The 16,446-nt window shown below is 56.7% G+C and overlaps 1 protein-coding gene across 4 annotated transcripts in view; it reads left to right on the top strand.

Moving 5' to 3' along the window:
• Positions 1 to 16,446, top strand: part of APBA2 (amyloid beta precursor protein binding family A member 2) — a 232,895-nt gene that overhangs the window by 196,264 nt on the left and 20,185 nt on the right. For all 4 annotated transcript variants that reach the window (XM_059915337.1, XM_059915340.1, XM_059915336.1 and 1 more), the window contains 2 exons: positions 10,063 to 10,208; positions 13,026 to 13,112. In XM_059915337.1, the coding sequence (XP_059771320.1) occupies positions 10,063 to 10,208; positions 13,026 to 13,112 (233 nt within the window). The remainder of the gene's footprint in view (positions 1 to 10,062; positions 10,209 to 13,025; positions 13,113 to 16,446) is intronic.

Genomic DNA, 16,446 nt, shown 5'->3' with positions numbered 1-16,446 from the left:
TCCCTGACAACCTCTAAAGATCAGCACGATCAGGGACTCTAGGGTTGAAGCACGGTGGGCGTGTCACACTGTGTCGTGGATGTTATCCTTATTGGGGTTGAGGTTGTCCTGTCTTTGGCCAGTGGGAGCCTCCCGAGGTTGGTTCCCGAGTCCTGTCAACATGACCCCTGTCGTCTCTGGTAGCTTCCTTGCTTTCTGGTATGACTAGATATTCCAGGCTCATCTTAAACACCTCTCGCTTCAGGACTAGGACAAGTTGTTTCTAACAGGAGTCCTGGGGAATCGTACTTAGAGACTATAATCTGCTCACTGTGGGTGCTCATTGCTACTGATTTGGTCAGAAGGGTAAGAAATGTATCTGTGGTGGGATGGCTCCCAGTGAGCCCCACCTGCTGGTATTCGTGGCCTTGGGTAACCTCTCCCCTTGAGAGTAGGTTGGACTTATTGACTCGCTTCTAGTGGACAGAATATGACAGAAGGGATGTCCTTCCCAAGATTAGGTTACAGAAAGCCTGTGACTTCTTTCCTGCTCTCTCTTGCTTGCCTACTCTGCCACGTTTTGAGTGGCTCTGTCAGATAGATGCCCACGTGGGGTCTCTGGCCAGCAGCCCTATAAGTGAACTTGGAAGTGGATCCTCTCCTGTTAAGATGGCTACAGCCCTGATTGTCATGGTGATTCCAGCCTTGAGAGAGACCCTGACCAGAGGCACCCAGTTAAGCCACACCCAGATTCCCCACCCACAGAAACTGAGATAATAAATGTGTATCATTTTAGCGGCTAACTTTGGGGATAATTAATTACCCATATGTATATATTAGTAACTAATATTCTGTATATTTTTAAGATAAGATACATCATGATTCATACTGATGCTTTGCTAGCACTATAGGGTTTTTTACATTTGTATCTTCCTTTTCCTATGTCCCAAATCCCCAGTCTCAAGGTCACCAACATAATTCTGCATTTGTTTTATTCCACTAATCATACAGCAGTCACAGAATAGCAATACCAATGTCACCGAGGACACTGGATTACAGTGTAGATACAGTAAAGATTTGTTTGCATTGACTTCTGTCTTTAGGGTATAGCTCACAAGGGATGTACCAGCAAATCCCTGCCTTTGACAATCATTCGGAATGGTTCTTCTCTTTGTGATTAGGTCATAACTGGATACACATTTAGATTCATTTTTCTTTTAAATCTTAGGAATTTACTTTTTAAAATTTAATCTTGTTTTATAATTATATAAAGTACTTACATGGTTCAAAAATCAAACATACATAACAGCGTATATGCACAGATACTCAGTTCCTTTTCCTATTACCCCTCTCCCCTCAGTCCTTTCCTCCCACTGCAGATAAGCATTTTTGACATTTCACATACTTTTCTTATAAGCGTATCTTCCCCTTTCTTGGGTAATGAGTTGGGTAACCCCCTTCTCTCCATCCTGCTTTTTTAACTTAATCCTGAATCCTGCAAATGACGAGTTCCTCGCTGGGCAGGGCAGGGCGGTGTGTGGAGGACTCTGCTGCTCCGGAGGGAGACCCGCCCGACCCCCGTGCAGTTGGATGTTCCCTCTGCAGGAGCCTTTGGCTGGTTTCCAGTTTTTTTGCTGTTACAAATAGGGCTGCAGGAAACAACCTCATGCATACGCCTTTTCCTATTTTTGCCAGTTTTTGTATTCATTCTGCTTTTTCTGGGAAGGAATTCTCCCAAGTACAAGAAGCTTCTGCCCACGACCTGTCGTGGGCAGATTTATGCACTGTATCGGGCTTGGCTTTGACCTTTTTTTCCTTGACTCCCTGTTTTTGAGTCTCTTCCTCCCAGTGGTCAGTGACTTTATCTCCAGCCAGTGTCTAATGCTCGGCCCTGTGGATCCCTCAGCCCTTTCCTCAGTGATGCTGCCACCTGCCTGCAGACCCAGGCGTGGCCTCTCCCCGGGAGTGTCCCATGGTCTGGCTTTCAGACAGCGTCTTCTCTTTTACATCAGCCTTACAAGATCACCTTTACCCTCACACGGCTTCTCAGAGGCACCGCCCTGGCTGTGTTGGGGCGTCTGGCTCTGGGACAGGCCGATGCGGTGGGCAAGGTATTGGGGGCAGGCAGAGCCCACCCGGGGCCAGACACCATCCCCGGGTCTGCCCAGTCTCATGTTCCTCCCTCTTGCCTCCTCTCCCTGTTCCAGGCCCTTCCCAGGCCAGCTCTTCCATGATCTGGGTGTTTCCTGGACGTGGCCTCCGTGCCCCGCCTGCTCCCTGTCTATCCTTCCCGCCCTGTCCAGTCAGGGCTATGCCCCTCCTCCCGGTGGAGTCAGGTCCCCCTCTGCCTTTTGGATCCCCAGCCCATCTGACATCTTTCCTCCCCTGTATCTTCCATGCTCCTGGCCACTGGCTTCTGAACACAGTGTCCTGCCCTGCGTCCGTCCACACCCCCATGCTCACTTCCTCTGCTTCTTAACTGGGACTTGGGACTGGCTGCCTCCTTCTCTGTTCCTCCCTCACACCCTTCAACCCATATGCAAGGTCACTGCCCCATAAGCACTGGGGCGCCTTTCTCCTCCCACCAGCGCCGCACAGCTGGGCATGCCTCCCTATCTAAAGCCCTGCTTTTCCTGGCCTCCCTCCACCTTCTCTGTCTGTGTGCCCTTCTTTTTCTGTTTTGCCGGTCACCTTCCACCGCCTGGACAGAGAGCGTTGGAGCTCAGCAGAGCCCTGCCCCCACCCGGCACCCTCCTCCCCTTAGTGACTCTCCCATGCCTGCAGCTTTACTTGGCACCGACATGCATTTCCCTGGGACTCCTGAGTCCAGCTGCCCCCTGAGCTTCTTTTGGGGGGACTCCAGGCTCCTGCCACTAAACTTGCTCAGAATCCTCCCCGCCCCCTAAGCTCAGAACTCTCCCAGGGTCCTCTTCTCAGTGAGTAGCAGCTGTATCCATCCAGCCCTGCAGTGAGCTCTCTAGCTCTCCATCCTTCCTCTTCCAAGCCCCCTCCAGGTCCTACTGATTGAACCTCCAGGGTGAATCAATCTGTCGCTGTCTGTTCATCACCCTGTTCCACGTCATCATCACCATCACCATCACCATCATCACCATCATCATCACCATCATCACCATCACCATCATCATCATCATCACCATCATTATCACCACCATCATCATCATCATCATCACCATCACCATCATCATCCTCATCATCACTTGCTTGCTAGGACTCCTTCAGTAGCCTCCCAGCTTTTTTCCCTCCCTCCCCTATGCGGTTTGCCTGTCTGCAGCCTGAGTTACTTTCTAAAGGCAGAGAGCTTGGGCTCCTTCCCTGACTGATACCCTGGAGTGACAGTCCTGGGTGTAGCCCCAGGATCCTCACATCTGGCCGGCACTTGCTCTGCAACCTCAGTTTATCCTAACTGCTGGCCCACCCCCTGCATCCAGCAGTTTGCACATCTCCCTGCCACCCCAGGGCCTTTGCACCTGTTCTTGCCTCAGCCTGAGAAGCTCTCTCCTCCTCTCCCTCTGTGGCCTGTTGATTCCCTTTCACCCTCCAGAGCTCAGCTCAGAGGGCAGCCGCCCCAGATCCCTCCCAAGGGCGGGCTTCCCTGCTGCTCCTCCCCGGCCACTGTGTCCTGTCTTTGTGCCACTCACCATGGGCCATCCTGATGCATCTACTTTGCGACTGTGGGCTCCGTGTCTTTGGTCACACAGGGCCTCGTGGACAAGAACTTACAAATGCTTTGTGCCTGAGTCAGTGACTGATCTTGGGCAAAATTATTTGACTCCACATAGACCGTGCTTCTTTGTAAAACTAGGACACAGGTCTGCTTCATGAGCTTGTTGCGGGCCAGATGGAATGGAAGTTGCCCAGGAGTCTGGTGTGTTGGGGTGGGGCTGCACTCGGAGGCTTTCTGGACTCACACCCACAGTCCCATCCAAGGCTGTGCCCTGGCTCCACCCGGCCACCCCCTGCAAGACCCCAGGGAGAAGCAGGCACAGCTGAATGAGAGCTCCTGGGGCCAGGCCACTGGCTGGAAGCCTTGTCCACCCCCCACTGTCAGGATAATCCCCCAAACGTGGCAGGGCCGGGAGCTCCAAGGCATGGCCCTGGGGACCTCCCACCCCTTCCCTGTTCAGAGAAGCCAGTGGGGCTTCTGGTTCTCCAACGGGTGTTTCAGACGAAGGCTTCCTCCAGCGGGGAACACACTGAGCGCCTCACTTCTTCTTATCCAGGCTGTGCAGAGACATTCTGATACATGCATGTACATGTATTGTCATTCAAAGATAGTTAATGGAGAAATCACCCTCTGGGGAGACCGAATCTCCTGCAAAGCTCTCTCTCTGTTCTTTTGTTGTTCTGTCTCAGCTTCGGGTTCCTTCAAGAGTTGAGCAAAATAAGGACAGTTTATACCCAAACATGCAGGACCAGCTGCTTTAGTCTTAGAATGAAGCCGTTTGATCCTTGGTTCTGCATTTGGTGATTGGAGTTGAGAGCTGTGTCTGTGAAGCTGAAGTACCCACCCCCATCCCCCACGCTGGCCACTCCTCTCTGCATCCTAATGCGAGTGGGGCTGGGTGGGGGTCTGAGTGGCGGGAAGGTGCTGGAGGCACTGTCATGTGTATTGTTTCCTCTTTGAAGAAAGATCAAAGCAGGAGTGAGAAGACCCCCCTGCCCCATGGAGGGCGGCCTCTGCGGGAGTTGTAACAAAGGCCCCAGTCCCTCCCTGGCCTCTTCCCAGGGAGCAGGTGTCCATGGGTGCGAGTGGTGGACCCCACTGCCTGGGATGGGGCACCCTTCACAACAGGAGTCTGTGCCCCCAGGCCAGGACATGGGGCCTGGGGACATGGGGCCAGCCTTTAGTAAGGCTACTCTGGGGCGTGGAGTGAGACAGAATGGTCCAGGGAGCTGACCAAGGCCCCTCTGGGGAACTGGCAAGGGGAGCATTAGAAGACAGAGGCCTCGGAAAGTCTACCCTCACCCCCAGGGATGGGGGGGGCACGGAGTGTCATGTGACTCCACCCCCACCCCACAGACAGGGCATGGGGACACTTGCTGAGGACCAGGCCCTGGGTGCTGGCTAGGGGTGTGGGGCGGGCGGTGACCCCAGGGCTCCTGGGACCACCTGCACTTTCCCCCAGAACAGAGTGACGCCATCTACTGGTCACTAATGGTCACTGCAGGGAGGGCGGGTGACTTGGGAGGGTCAGGCAGGTGACCCTCTGCAAGAGATGGACCCTGGGACCATATTCACCTGGGGAGCAGATGGCATGAGATGGTAGAAACGCAAGTTCCCTGGTCAGGAGCCCTGAGGGGCAGGGTGGAGGCTGCTGCCTTGTGCTAGACGCCCTGTTCCCTCTGTTGGGCGTGGCTTCTGCCTCTGCCTGGCTGGTGACAGTCCCCGATGTGTCCACGTGTGGACCACAGCTGCTGATGGGCTGACAGGGAGGGGTCCCCTCCCGGTGCCTCCCCTCTCCCATTATCCCCTCCCCTCCTCTGGCACCCCTAGCCCTGCCCACCTGGGAGAAGGTTGCTCATCTGCAGAGCAACGACCAAGGTGCCTGAGATGGAAGGGACAGCCTGATTTGACCCTGGCCGTGGAGCCCCTCGAGGGTCAGCCAGCTTTCTCTCCCTTGTCGGGAGCAGAGTCCCTGGACAGCCGCCTGCCAGCCCCTGAGTGCGAAGCGGGTGCTGGCCTGTGCCTGGCAGAGGGGTTGCTCCTAAGATGAACGTGGGAGGGGAGCTCTTGTCTGCTGGAGGTCAGGTGGTTCCAAACAGGCTTGATGCGGGCATCAAGTTCAGATTCCAGGCCCCCACCTTCGGCTTCCTTGAAGGGGCATCTCCGAGGCAGGGGAGGGACTCTGCAGGCTCCTGGGGCTCTGCAGGTGATTCTGGGCTCAGCGGGGGCTGCCTGGGGTCTTCCCCTCTCCCTCCTTCCCTGCTCAAATGACTTCAGCTTCAGCTGTTTTTAAATGACCTGCCACCTCCCACCACCCCATCAGGTACGGGGTTTAAAAGAGGGTCGTATCACTTGTAGCCAGGAGGTTCTGGGTGTTGGGTGATGGTGGAGGCTGTCACCCAGTATGTGGCTGCTTTGGTCTGGTCCCGGCTCTGTCGCTTACATCTGCGTGACCCTCCCCCGTGGCATCCCTTTGCCCGCGGAGCCTCCAGGCCCACAAGGCCACGTGAGCGCGTGACCTGCCCTCAGGCACAGCCTGCTGTCAGGCCACTGCCCCCCTCATCTGGCCCCTGAGGCTCTGCCTTATCCACTCACGATGACTTGTCTTTTGAGCTGGATGCAAATGAAAACTAGAATTCATCAATTAAGGCTTTGCATTTTATATGCTTTTAGCATTTAGGAAACTCAGACTTTTAATCTTATCTTTGCAAAAACCCTGTCAAGATAGAAATCAGGAATCCTCTCCCTCCACCCATTTTGCTGGCGAGGAAATTGAGAGAAAAAAAATTAGATGGCTGTCCCCAGGGCACAAAGCCTGGTCCAGCAGGGCTAGCGGAAGAGCTCAGACTCAGCCGGCTCCCTGTGTCCCCTTAGAGCTGACCCTGCTTCCCTGCAGACATCTGGGACCTGCGAGGATGTCACTTGATCCTAACACCCAGAAAACACATCCCTTGTCACTGTCCCCCATCCCATCATTTGGGTCTCGCTTACCTGTTGCTCCTAAGATGAGCCTTTTCCATCATCAGATCTAGACAGTGTCAGTGTCCCTTCAGCCTGGGTTTGGCTTCCTGCACACTGGTTCTCAGCCTCTGAAAAGACCTTGCTTCTGAGTTTGCTTTGTTCACGTGACTCTAGGTGTCCAGAGACAGGGCACCTCCCTGCCTGGCCCCCCTTGCTGTCCCAGCACCCAGGACATGGCCTGGCCCTCAACGCGGACGGGCGGCGGCGGGGGGGGGGTGCCTTCCCTGTGCTGCAGAGTTGGGGGGGCGAGTCCCGTTCCCCACCCCACTGGCACAGTCCCCGTGCTGCTTTCATTATTAAAGTACTTGGGGAGCCCTTCTCTGTGCCCGGCCCACTGCTAAGCCCTGGCCCTGCCTCCCTGCGCCCTGGGCCCTGGGGTGAGCTGGTGCCCAGGCCACAGGCCTGGGGAGTCACTGGCTCTGTACCGGCGCCCCGTCCCGGGTGGCTCTTCCTGTCTTGGGTTGTCCGAGAGGCTGAGCACAGCCGCAGGCCCCCCTGTTGCTCCCCCAACAGGGGGTCTAGAAGCGGGCACAGAGCAGAGCTGCCTTGCAGCTGCCCGCAGCCAGGATCACGCCCTCTTGGCCTCAACGCTGCCTTGAAGCCTGACTCTCTCCAGTGCGGGTTGGGCTTGTGGTGATGACGGTGCTTTGTGACCTTGATAATTTGAAGTACCTGCCCCACAGAAATCATTTCTTCCTGTCCTGCCCCAGAAAGGGCACATTGGATCTGCGAGCCCAGCTACAGAAAAATAGGATGGGAAACCATCAATTTGAACATTCATCGGGGGACATTGTGACTTTCCTGGGTTGCCTTTTTTTTTTTTTTTTTTAACGTTTTTTTTTTTAAAGCTGTTACACCTAGGTGTGACAGTGATGGCAATGTTACAACTAATAGTATTCTTTTTTTTAAAAAATGATTTATTTATTTATTTATTTATGGCTGTGTTGGGTCTTCGTTTCTGTGTGAGGGCTTTCTCTAGTTGTGGCAAGCGGGAGCCACTCTTCATCACGGTGCGCGGGCCTCTCACTGTCGCGGCCTCTCTTGTTGCGGAGCACAGGCTCCAGACGCGCAGGCTCAGTAATTGTGGCTCACGGGCCCAGTTGCTCCGCAGGCTCAGTAATTGTGGCTCACGGGCCCAGTTGCTCCGCGGCATGTGGGATCTTCTTCCCAGACCAGGGCTCGAACCCGTGTCCCCTGCATTGGCAGGCAGATTCTCAACCACTGCGCCACCAGGGAAGCCCCTTGGGTTGCCTTTTTAAATACTGAAAGGGTGAGATTATAAACCTGCCAGGAGCTAGGTCCCCACTAGGCCCTCCAGCCCCTCTCTCCACACTCCCCACCCCTCCCCCTCCCACCCTGGAGCCCAAAGCCCACTCCCCCCAAGGCTGCGGAGCACTTTGACCTCCTCCAGATCCAGCCAGGTCAGCTGCTTGTGAAGAACCTTCCCACGGAGACGGATGTGGTGGGGAGACCACGCTGAGGGGTCTGTGAGCTCAGTGGAGACCCCACTGAGCAGATCGTCACCCGAGAACGAAGGTGCAGCTTCACTGACGCGACCCCAGGCCGACACTGGATTCGGGGCAGGTTTCTACACTTACTCTCTGAAATGTTCCTTCTCTTGAAACCTCAGGAGAAGATATGTATCTGGGGTGCCTGCAGGAAACCCGTACGTTATGCTTTCACTCGAACAAACCAGCTCCGTGGGCTGGAGGTGGGGGAGAGGAAGGGTCCTGGAGGGGAGGGATGGGGTCGCAGGTGATCCTCAGGCCCCCGGTGGGGACCCCACTGCTGCACAGGAAGGCGGAAGGAGGGCTGGTCAGACGCCCACTGCACAGGACGCGGGTGTGTCTGGGAGCAGAGGTGATGCTCTGTCCAGGACACACAGGAGGGGCAGCGGGAAGTGCAAGAGGATGGAGAAAGGTATGAAATAGCCGTGCACAGAGGGGGAGGGAGCGCTTCCCAGAGGAGCCCGTTAGGTTTGCCAAGGAGTTCTGAGGGCATCCAGGGCCATGAATTTGTAATGGAACCACTTTGGCTTGCTGGGGACTTTTTCCAGCCAGAGGAAGCCTGGGTAGAGTTTTGCTAAATCTCCGGGGCAGGCAGACAGGATGTGAGGCGAGGAAGCTGAGGGCTCGGGGCAGGTGGTGTTGAACTGGTGGATGGTGCCGTCCACTCTGGGTGAGTGGGTGGTGGCAGAAACAGCGGTTGGAGGTGAGACCGCAGAACACTGGCGGAGGGGAGGGTCAGGAGGGGACTGCTGGCCCTGAGGGCTTGGGGATGCAGCATAGCCAGCCCTGTGGACACTGGCATGACTCCGGGTGGCCTAGCTCAGGAAGGAGGGGAGCCTGAGAGCCAGGGCCATGGTCCCCGAAAGAAGGGCTCTGGCTGGAGGTGGGCAGTGAGAGGGAAGAGGCAGGGAAGTGAAGAACGTGGTCGTGGGCCTGCGAGCAGGGCTGAGCAATGGCCTCCAGGTTGGCAGACTGTGGACTCGGGGCCACATCCTTTGGCCACCAGTTGTGTGTGTGAAGCTTGGCTGGGGTGCAGCAGGCTTGCTCACACACACGCTGCCTGGGCCTGTTTTGGTGCTCCAGATGCTGAGGTGACTAGTTGCAAAGAGATAGCAAAGCCTAAGATCTTTGTCGTCTGGCCTTTTACAGAAAAGATTTACTGGCTCCTACCTAGAGAGGCCTGTCCAGGAGACAGGAGCCACTAGCCACGTGTGGCTATTGACATGTCAGCTAATTAGGATTGCATACAAATTTTTAAATTCAGTTCCTCTGTCGCACTAGCCAACATGTTCAAGTTCTCAAAAGCCACATGAGGCCAGTGGTTCCAGTATTAAACAGCTCAGAGATGGAACGTTCCGGATCATGCTGTTGGCACCTCAGGTCTCAAGGCAGCCGATGGAACAGGGACCACGTCACCCAGCCTGGACCTGGGGTACATGGCATGGGAGGAGCCAGACAGACCGTGTGAGGGGTCTGCAGGCTCCCGGGAGCCCCAGGGCACAGAACTGGAGAGCGGTGGGCAGTTCCCATCACCGTCCGGAGTCGCCGAAGGCTCTGGGGCAGGCATGGAAATGTTGGGGAAAGGGCGCCTCTGGGGTTGCAGCAGACGGCTGTCCCCTCGGAGGCCCAGGTGCCTTAAGTGACAGCTGCCTGGCCCCGGAATTATCCTCCTGACACCAAGGGTGCAGGGTTTCCTGGCCGGGTGTTGATTCTGTGCAGTTACTTGTACTGTGCGCTGTCGGTAACGGGGGCAGGAGCCCCGCCCCCCCCACTCCCTGCAGACGGGACAACGGGTCAGCCTTCTCCCATGGCCCCTGGCCCCGCTGCCTTGCCTTTGTCCTCCAGGGCTGACAACTGTGCCCCCTTCAGTTCCAGGGCCCTGTGAGCCGGAAGACCTCATCGATGGGATCATCTTTGCTGCCAACTACCTGGGCTCCACCCAGCTGCTCTCGGAGCGGAACCCATCCAAAAACATCAGAATGATGCAGGCACAGGAGGCCGTCAGCCGGGTCAAGGTAGGGGCGGCCCAGGAGCACCCGGCTTCCCTGCAGGGAGCACTGGAGCGGGATGGGTGACACGGCCCGCTGTCCAGGGCTGACCCCACAGCCCTGGGCGCGAGAGTGGGAATGTCTGAGGTGCCTGGCAGGGCCGAGGGAGAGTTTGCCTTGGATGAGAGGACACGGGCTGGGGACAGAGAGGCTCCATAATGAGGAACTGCCACTGGGCCCCCAGGACACGTGATTTTTAAAATGTAATTGTTCCGAAGCATTCCAGTCACGTGTTTGTATAGAGCCTCTCATCCCATTTTGACCGTCTCTGTATCTTTAGTGCCAAAGTACTTGCAGAAAGGGAAGCAAAAAAAATCATACGTTTTATTTAAATCTATGACCTCAAGAAAAACTCTGACGCACTTGCGGCTCTCGGTGCGCGTCATTCGGATCACCTGGGTTTGAAGGGTGGGTGCAGCCGGGCAGGGGGAGGACAGGACCAAGTCAGCAAAGCTGATGGGGTCAGGAGGGAGGGGCAGTGGTCTGAGGAGGTGCCCCTCTGGGCAGTCGGGGGTCTCCCTGCGGGATGAGGAAGGATGTCAGCCCCTCCCCATCCTCACCGTACTCTGACCTCCTCGACGGAGGGGGAGGGGCTTCAGGCACCAGCCCTGCGCGGTGGTCGGGAGAGGGCAAAGCAACCTGGCCTTCCTTCGGTTTGCGCCCACCTGTTTTTCTTTTCTCTTTCACGCTGCTCAGAGGATGCAAAAGGCTGCTAAAATCAAGAAGAAAGCGGTGTGTAGGATGTGGGGTTTGCTTGTGTTTCTGTGGCATGTCCTGTGCAGGGGGAGGGGGCTGGGGGGAGCCCCAGGAACAGAGACAATGTGGCAGATGGGTTTTTCTCTTCCTTTGGTAGGTCAGTGCTAGACTTTTGAATGAAATCACAGACACTTTTTTTTTTTAAGCCGCCCACTTACAGAAGCATTTAATCGTTGCCCTTTTTTTCATTTTTCTTTTTTAGAGTCTCCGTGAGCTAGAGCACGGTTACTGCCATGACGTGGCCATTTTGTGTAGATGTTTTTAAATGTGGCATTTGATGCGACCATGTGATGCGTTCAGTGCCTAGGGCCCCTGTACAGAATTAATTAAATCGCTCTGATATTTAGACTCATTAAGTTTAATGTACTGAATCGGGATGATGAGAAATGCAGTCTGCCCAAGGGGTGCTTTCTCTATTGAGAAGTTTCTGGAGCATGGGCAGACTTTTAAAAATCTCGGGTCAACCTTCAGTTGTTTGTTCATCAACCTGGTCGTTTAGTAAATGCTGGGCATGTTTTAACTATCCCCCTGATGCAGGAAGTATCCAGTGCTCTGTGTCCGAGGGGCTGTCTTGGCACTGGATTTTGCTTGGGCAGCAGGAGAGCTAGTCCTCTGTGCCCGCCTGGAACACCACATTCTGGTGGTGTGGCCAGAGGACCCTGCCCGGGGTCTCCCTTCCCGCTGCAGTGAGACCTCCCTCCCTGTGATGCTTGCTCTTTGCCCAGCGGCCTCTCCTGGGATGCCTTCAGCTGCGGGCGAGGAAGGAACTCACGCATCTGCCTCCGCCCAAGCCACCTTGTGCTGGGTGTCTCCAGGCACAGCAGAACGAGCCTGGCTTTGCAGACCTGCAGTGGGGTGTGCTTCCCCCAAGGCGATGGCCCCCACCCACAGTCACCCCGTGCCCCGCTGGCAGCTGGAGCGGGATAGTGTGGACCACAGCCTGCTCCTTGGGTCTGTAGTCCGGAGAGCTCAGAGGGGTCGGTGTAGGCAGACCAGACCTTGGTGCCAGCCAGGGCCAGCGGTTATCTCCATGAAGAATTGTTCTTTCTCTTGGCCAGGAAGATGCTCAGGGTCATTGCCAAGGGCCCCTTCACTGATCTGCCCGCAGCTGGCCAGGCAAACAATGATGGGAGGGTCTCCATGATGGACCAGTGTCCCCGGCAGAGAGTCCCCACCCCAGGGATTTGCTGGTGACTGTAGGGCTGTGAACCCCCATCCACAGGTGCCCACAAAGAAGAGGCTCCCCCAGTGACCAGAAAGGAGTATTTATCTCGGTGGAGAAACCCAAGAACTCGCATGTCACTGCCACTGCACAATTAGTAATTAGGATCCCCTGTGACAGGCTGTCCCAGTTTAGGGCAGACCCCGAGCAGTGCACTCAGCTTCCAGAACATTCTTTTGCACATTGCTCCAGCCGTATGATGGGTGTACCCGGGAGATGACAAAACGGGCATCTGTGGGATGGCTTCTCCAGTGTCCTGTGAGGGCAGCGCCCCGTCTGGTTGAGGTCTTGCTTCCTTAGGGTTTTTGGAAGCTGAACCAATGCTGCTGGGGGTTGACATGACTGTGGCTTTAAACTAGAAGAAAATGCAGATATGCTAATCCACCTTCTTGGAAAAATCTCTTCCCCTTTACCTGGGGATACTTGGAATCCCAAATCCAAGAAATGTAGCTCCAATCCACAGACCCTGTGTAGCCGCCGTGTTCCGGAAGGGTGGGCAGGCAGGCCCGCTTCTCCGGGAGTTGGCGGCTGCAGTCTGGATGCTGCGACACAAGCCCCCCAGCGTCCGGCCCCCTCCGGGCTCAGCCTCCTGGAAGCGGTCCCCCCTCCCACTCCTGTGCCAACTGCCCTGAGAGAGCTCACTCAGCTGGGATGTGCTGGGGAGGGCTGTGTTTAGACTCCCATGGCTGCTTCTGCTGAGGAACTTCTCCCTCTAGGGGCGCTCAGGGTCCCTCGTGAGATTGTCAGGCTTTTGTTTGAGTTAGTTTTTTTAAAGGTTTGTAACAGTCTCCACCATCCTTTCTTAGAATTCTGAGGGGGATGCCCAGACGCTGACCGAAGTGGACCTCTTCATCTCCACCCAGAGGATCAAGGTGTTAAACGCAGACACACAGGTGAGCTTTGGAAGACGGCGCTTTAAAATCCTGCGCAGGAGCTCCCAGGAGAGCCAGGTCGAGCTGCAGACCCCCTCTGCGGGGGTGAGCTGGCGTCCCCGGGACAGTCCCCCCGGCCCCTGCTGTGAAACGTAGAGCAAGCTGGGGGCGGGCAGCAGCCTCGGGCCGAGTGGGATGAAGCTGGCGATTTGGTGTGCACAGCAGCAGGGATGAAATAGAGACACCATGAAGGGGAGCCGGGTGGGGGGGGAGGGCGTGTGCTCACCATCGGGATTCTGGAACGGCCCTCTCGAGGCCTGTGCGTGCGGGGCTGGGAGGTGGAGCTGGAGGGTGGAGATCCGGGTGGCCCTCCGCACCCCCCCACCCTGCCCCAGCCCGGCGCAGCGGCGCTCCAGAGGGGAGGGTCCTACGATTTTCTGCCTGTAAACCACGTGCCCAGCTCGTGTCTGACCTCAGTTCGTCTCATCTTCCTGTGCCTGGATCCGTGCACAAGCCTGCCGTTGTGGGGAGACGGGCAAGCAGACAGCAGAGCCAGATGGAAGGGGCTGGGAGCTGAGTGTGGGCAGGGGCACGGTAGATGAGCTTTGCAGTGCAGGAGAGAGGGAGGTGGCCGAGGACAGAGATGGGGAAGGGCCCCACTCGTTCTGGGGACGGGTGAGGCCGGCCAGACGCGGGGTTGACGGCCCCTTACTTCTTGCTGTTGGCAAGTGGTCCATATCGCGACGCTGAGTATGTGGGCAGCCAGTTCCCCAGCACCCTCTGCCCGATGGTGTCACATCCAGCAGTGACCTTGTCGGACTCAGTTACAACGTCAGAAATGCAAACTGGTGATTTTCTCTTCTGTTCTGCTTCCAAGTTTTACTATCTAACGTGCTTCTGTGCAGAAGAGCTTCTTTTTTTCTTTTCCCCTCTTTTTTTCTCTCCCTTTTCACTGTGGACTCCCAGATTTTTTTTTTTAAACTTGTGTTATAATCCCTTACCATCGTTATTCTCTTGGGTGCTCAAATCACCCAGATCTGGCCAGGGCCTTCCCACTGGGCCCTGCGCCGCCCTGGCGGTCTGCCCGTGGTCTCGGAACACGTTCCTGAGACAATGAGATGTTCTCCGCCCTCCTTGCACTCCCTGCCCGGCACCTGGAACCGGCCATTCTTCAAGGAGCCGTGGTTCCTGTCCGTGGGGAGGGACGCACAGAAACAGAGACCTGGGTGCTGGCTCTGCCCATCATTGCTGGGGGGCCGTGGATCCTGGGCCCTAAAAATGAACCGAGCTGGACAGTATCTGTTTTTAAAAGCCAAGAATTCATACACGTGCCTCCTATTTGAGACCAGCACCATAGGGTCCTGCTCACCTGCCCCCTACTCCGTACGCACCCTGGTCCCACAGTGTAGACCGTGGCTCCTGACTCCCTCAGTGTGTTTTCTCACTTGGTCTCTCCTGGGGTGGACCATGCCCATCGCTGGGCTGCTGGGAGGAGCGCAGCTTGGCTCTCAGGTCGTGGATGAGCTGGCTGTCACCCCTCAGGACCCAGTGGGTGGGAAGACCTGACGTGTGGGGACAGAGGAGGCTGCAGGGCGTGTCTCGGAGTCGGAGTGGCACCGTGACGTGCTCCCTCCCAGCCCCCGTGCCCTGCCGTCCGCCCGCCGTCTTGGCGCTTCCTCCTCACCGGTCTGTCCCAGCGGCCAGGCCTATGCCTTGGCCCTCTGATCTTTGTGTCCAGCTGCCCTGTCCCCCGTGGGGCCTTGCACTTGGCGAGAACTCAGGGAGCCACCCAACCGGGTCAGGCACAGGACACTTCACAGCCTCGGGCTTTGTTTCCCGATCTTTCGTGGGCAAACTGTCTGGGTTAGATCCTCCCTCCCGCCCCCCAGCCCTCATCCCTCATCCACCCACCTGTCAGGGTCCCCGAGACCACCCCAGGTTCCATAAGTTGATAAGAGGCCTCAAGGGATTCAGCATATAGTTGTACTCAAGGCTGTGATTTACTACGGCACCAGGATACAGAGCAAAACCAGCGAAGGAGAAGATGCCTGGGGCTGAGCCCAGGGAAACCCAGGGTCCTCGCCTGATGGGGTCATGCAGGATGAGCTGAACTTCCCAGCCGCGAGCTGCGACAGCACGTGTGAGACGTGGGCCATTGGTAAGCTCGAGAGCGTCAGCACCCAAGGTCTTTACTGGGGGCTGGTCACATAGGCACCTGTGCTGTCTGCCATGCGCCAAAGTCCCAGGCTCCTGAAAGCAAGCGGGGCTCAGGCTGGAGCACGCTGCTTGCCCAAATGCCTCAGGCAAGGTGAGCCACTCATCTCATGTCGGGTGGCATGTCGGGAACCCTCCTGAAATCCAGGTTCCCAGACGAGCCGAAGGCCACCTGCGGACAGGCTTTCTGCGGACAGTGTCAGGCCTGTTCTGTCAGCCCTTCTCTGATGCTCCTGCATCAGCGGAGACTGGAAACTGGGCCCATCCCTGTGAACTTGAGGCCTTGGACAAGTTTCCGGACATCTCGGAGCCCTGTTGATTCTCAGAGGAGAGCCTGGCGCTGGGCCCCTTGAAGGACAGATGAGGCAGCTCAGAGCAGGGCTCACATATGCCAGCCCCTTCCCTTCACTCCTCCCGTCCCTCCTTCTGGGTCTTTGGTGTCTGAACAGGGCCCGGGGACAGGGCGTCCGTTCCCGAGAGTGGGCAGAGCCAGAAGCCACGATTTCCTTTGCTTGCTCATTCAAGGTCGGTCCTTAACACACGTGGGCTTTCCATCCCGCCAGCCGCAGCATCGTGGCCAAGTCGTGCACAGCCGCTGCCCAGACCAGCATCTGTTGGCCGGTGCTCACCTCCCGGGTACAGAGCAGGGCTGTGCTGTGGTTTTGACCACCTGTCTGCGCTGGCTCTTTGCCCTGTTGTGTTCTTCCTGAAGCCTTGCTTTCTCCACGTCGGTTCTTGGGTTCTCTCCAAGAGTCCTGACTGCATCCCAACCACCATAGACCTCCTGGCATCTTCTCCTTCTCCCACATGCTGTTCTCTGCCCGCATCCTCTGTGGAGGGCTGGCTGGGCCCCCATGGTCGCAGCTCCTGCCCTGGGGAGCCTCTGGTGGCTGCTGGAGGTGCCCGTGGCTCCCCAGGTCTTTGTGGACAGGAATGTTCCAGAACCACAGAGCAGGAGACCTCAGGGTTTTCAGCCTATGTGGGCTGCCCCAGGGACGTGCTACTGATGACTGGGACCCGGTGTGGAGGAGGATGTGCCCCTGATCTCCAGCGGGTCAGATGTCCTGGGGAAGCCCTAGACTCCCTAGGGCTCAGGTTCATGGCCATTGGGTCGGCTGAGCTGTGCCAGGCCAGGGGAAGG

Source organism: Balaenoptera ricei, chromosome 2, assembly GCF_028023285.1.
Source record: "Balaenoptera ricei isolate mBalRic1 chromosome 2, mBalRic1.hap2, whole genome shotgun sequence".
Classification (NCBI taxonomy): Eukaryota; Metazoa; Chordata; class Mammalia; order Artiodactyla; family Balaenopteridae; genus Balaenoptera; species Balaenoptera ricei.
Note: the sequence above shows the minus strand (reverse complement) of the source record. Positions and strands in the feature narration are given on the sequence as shown.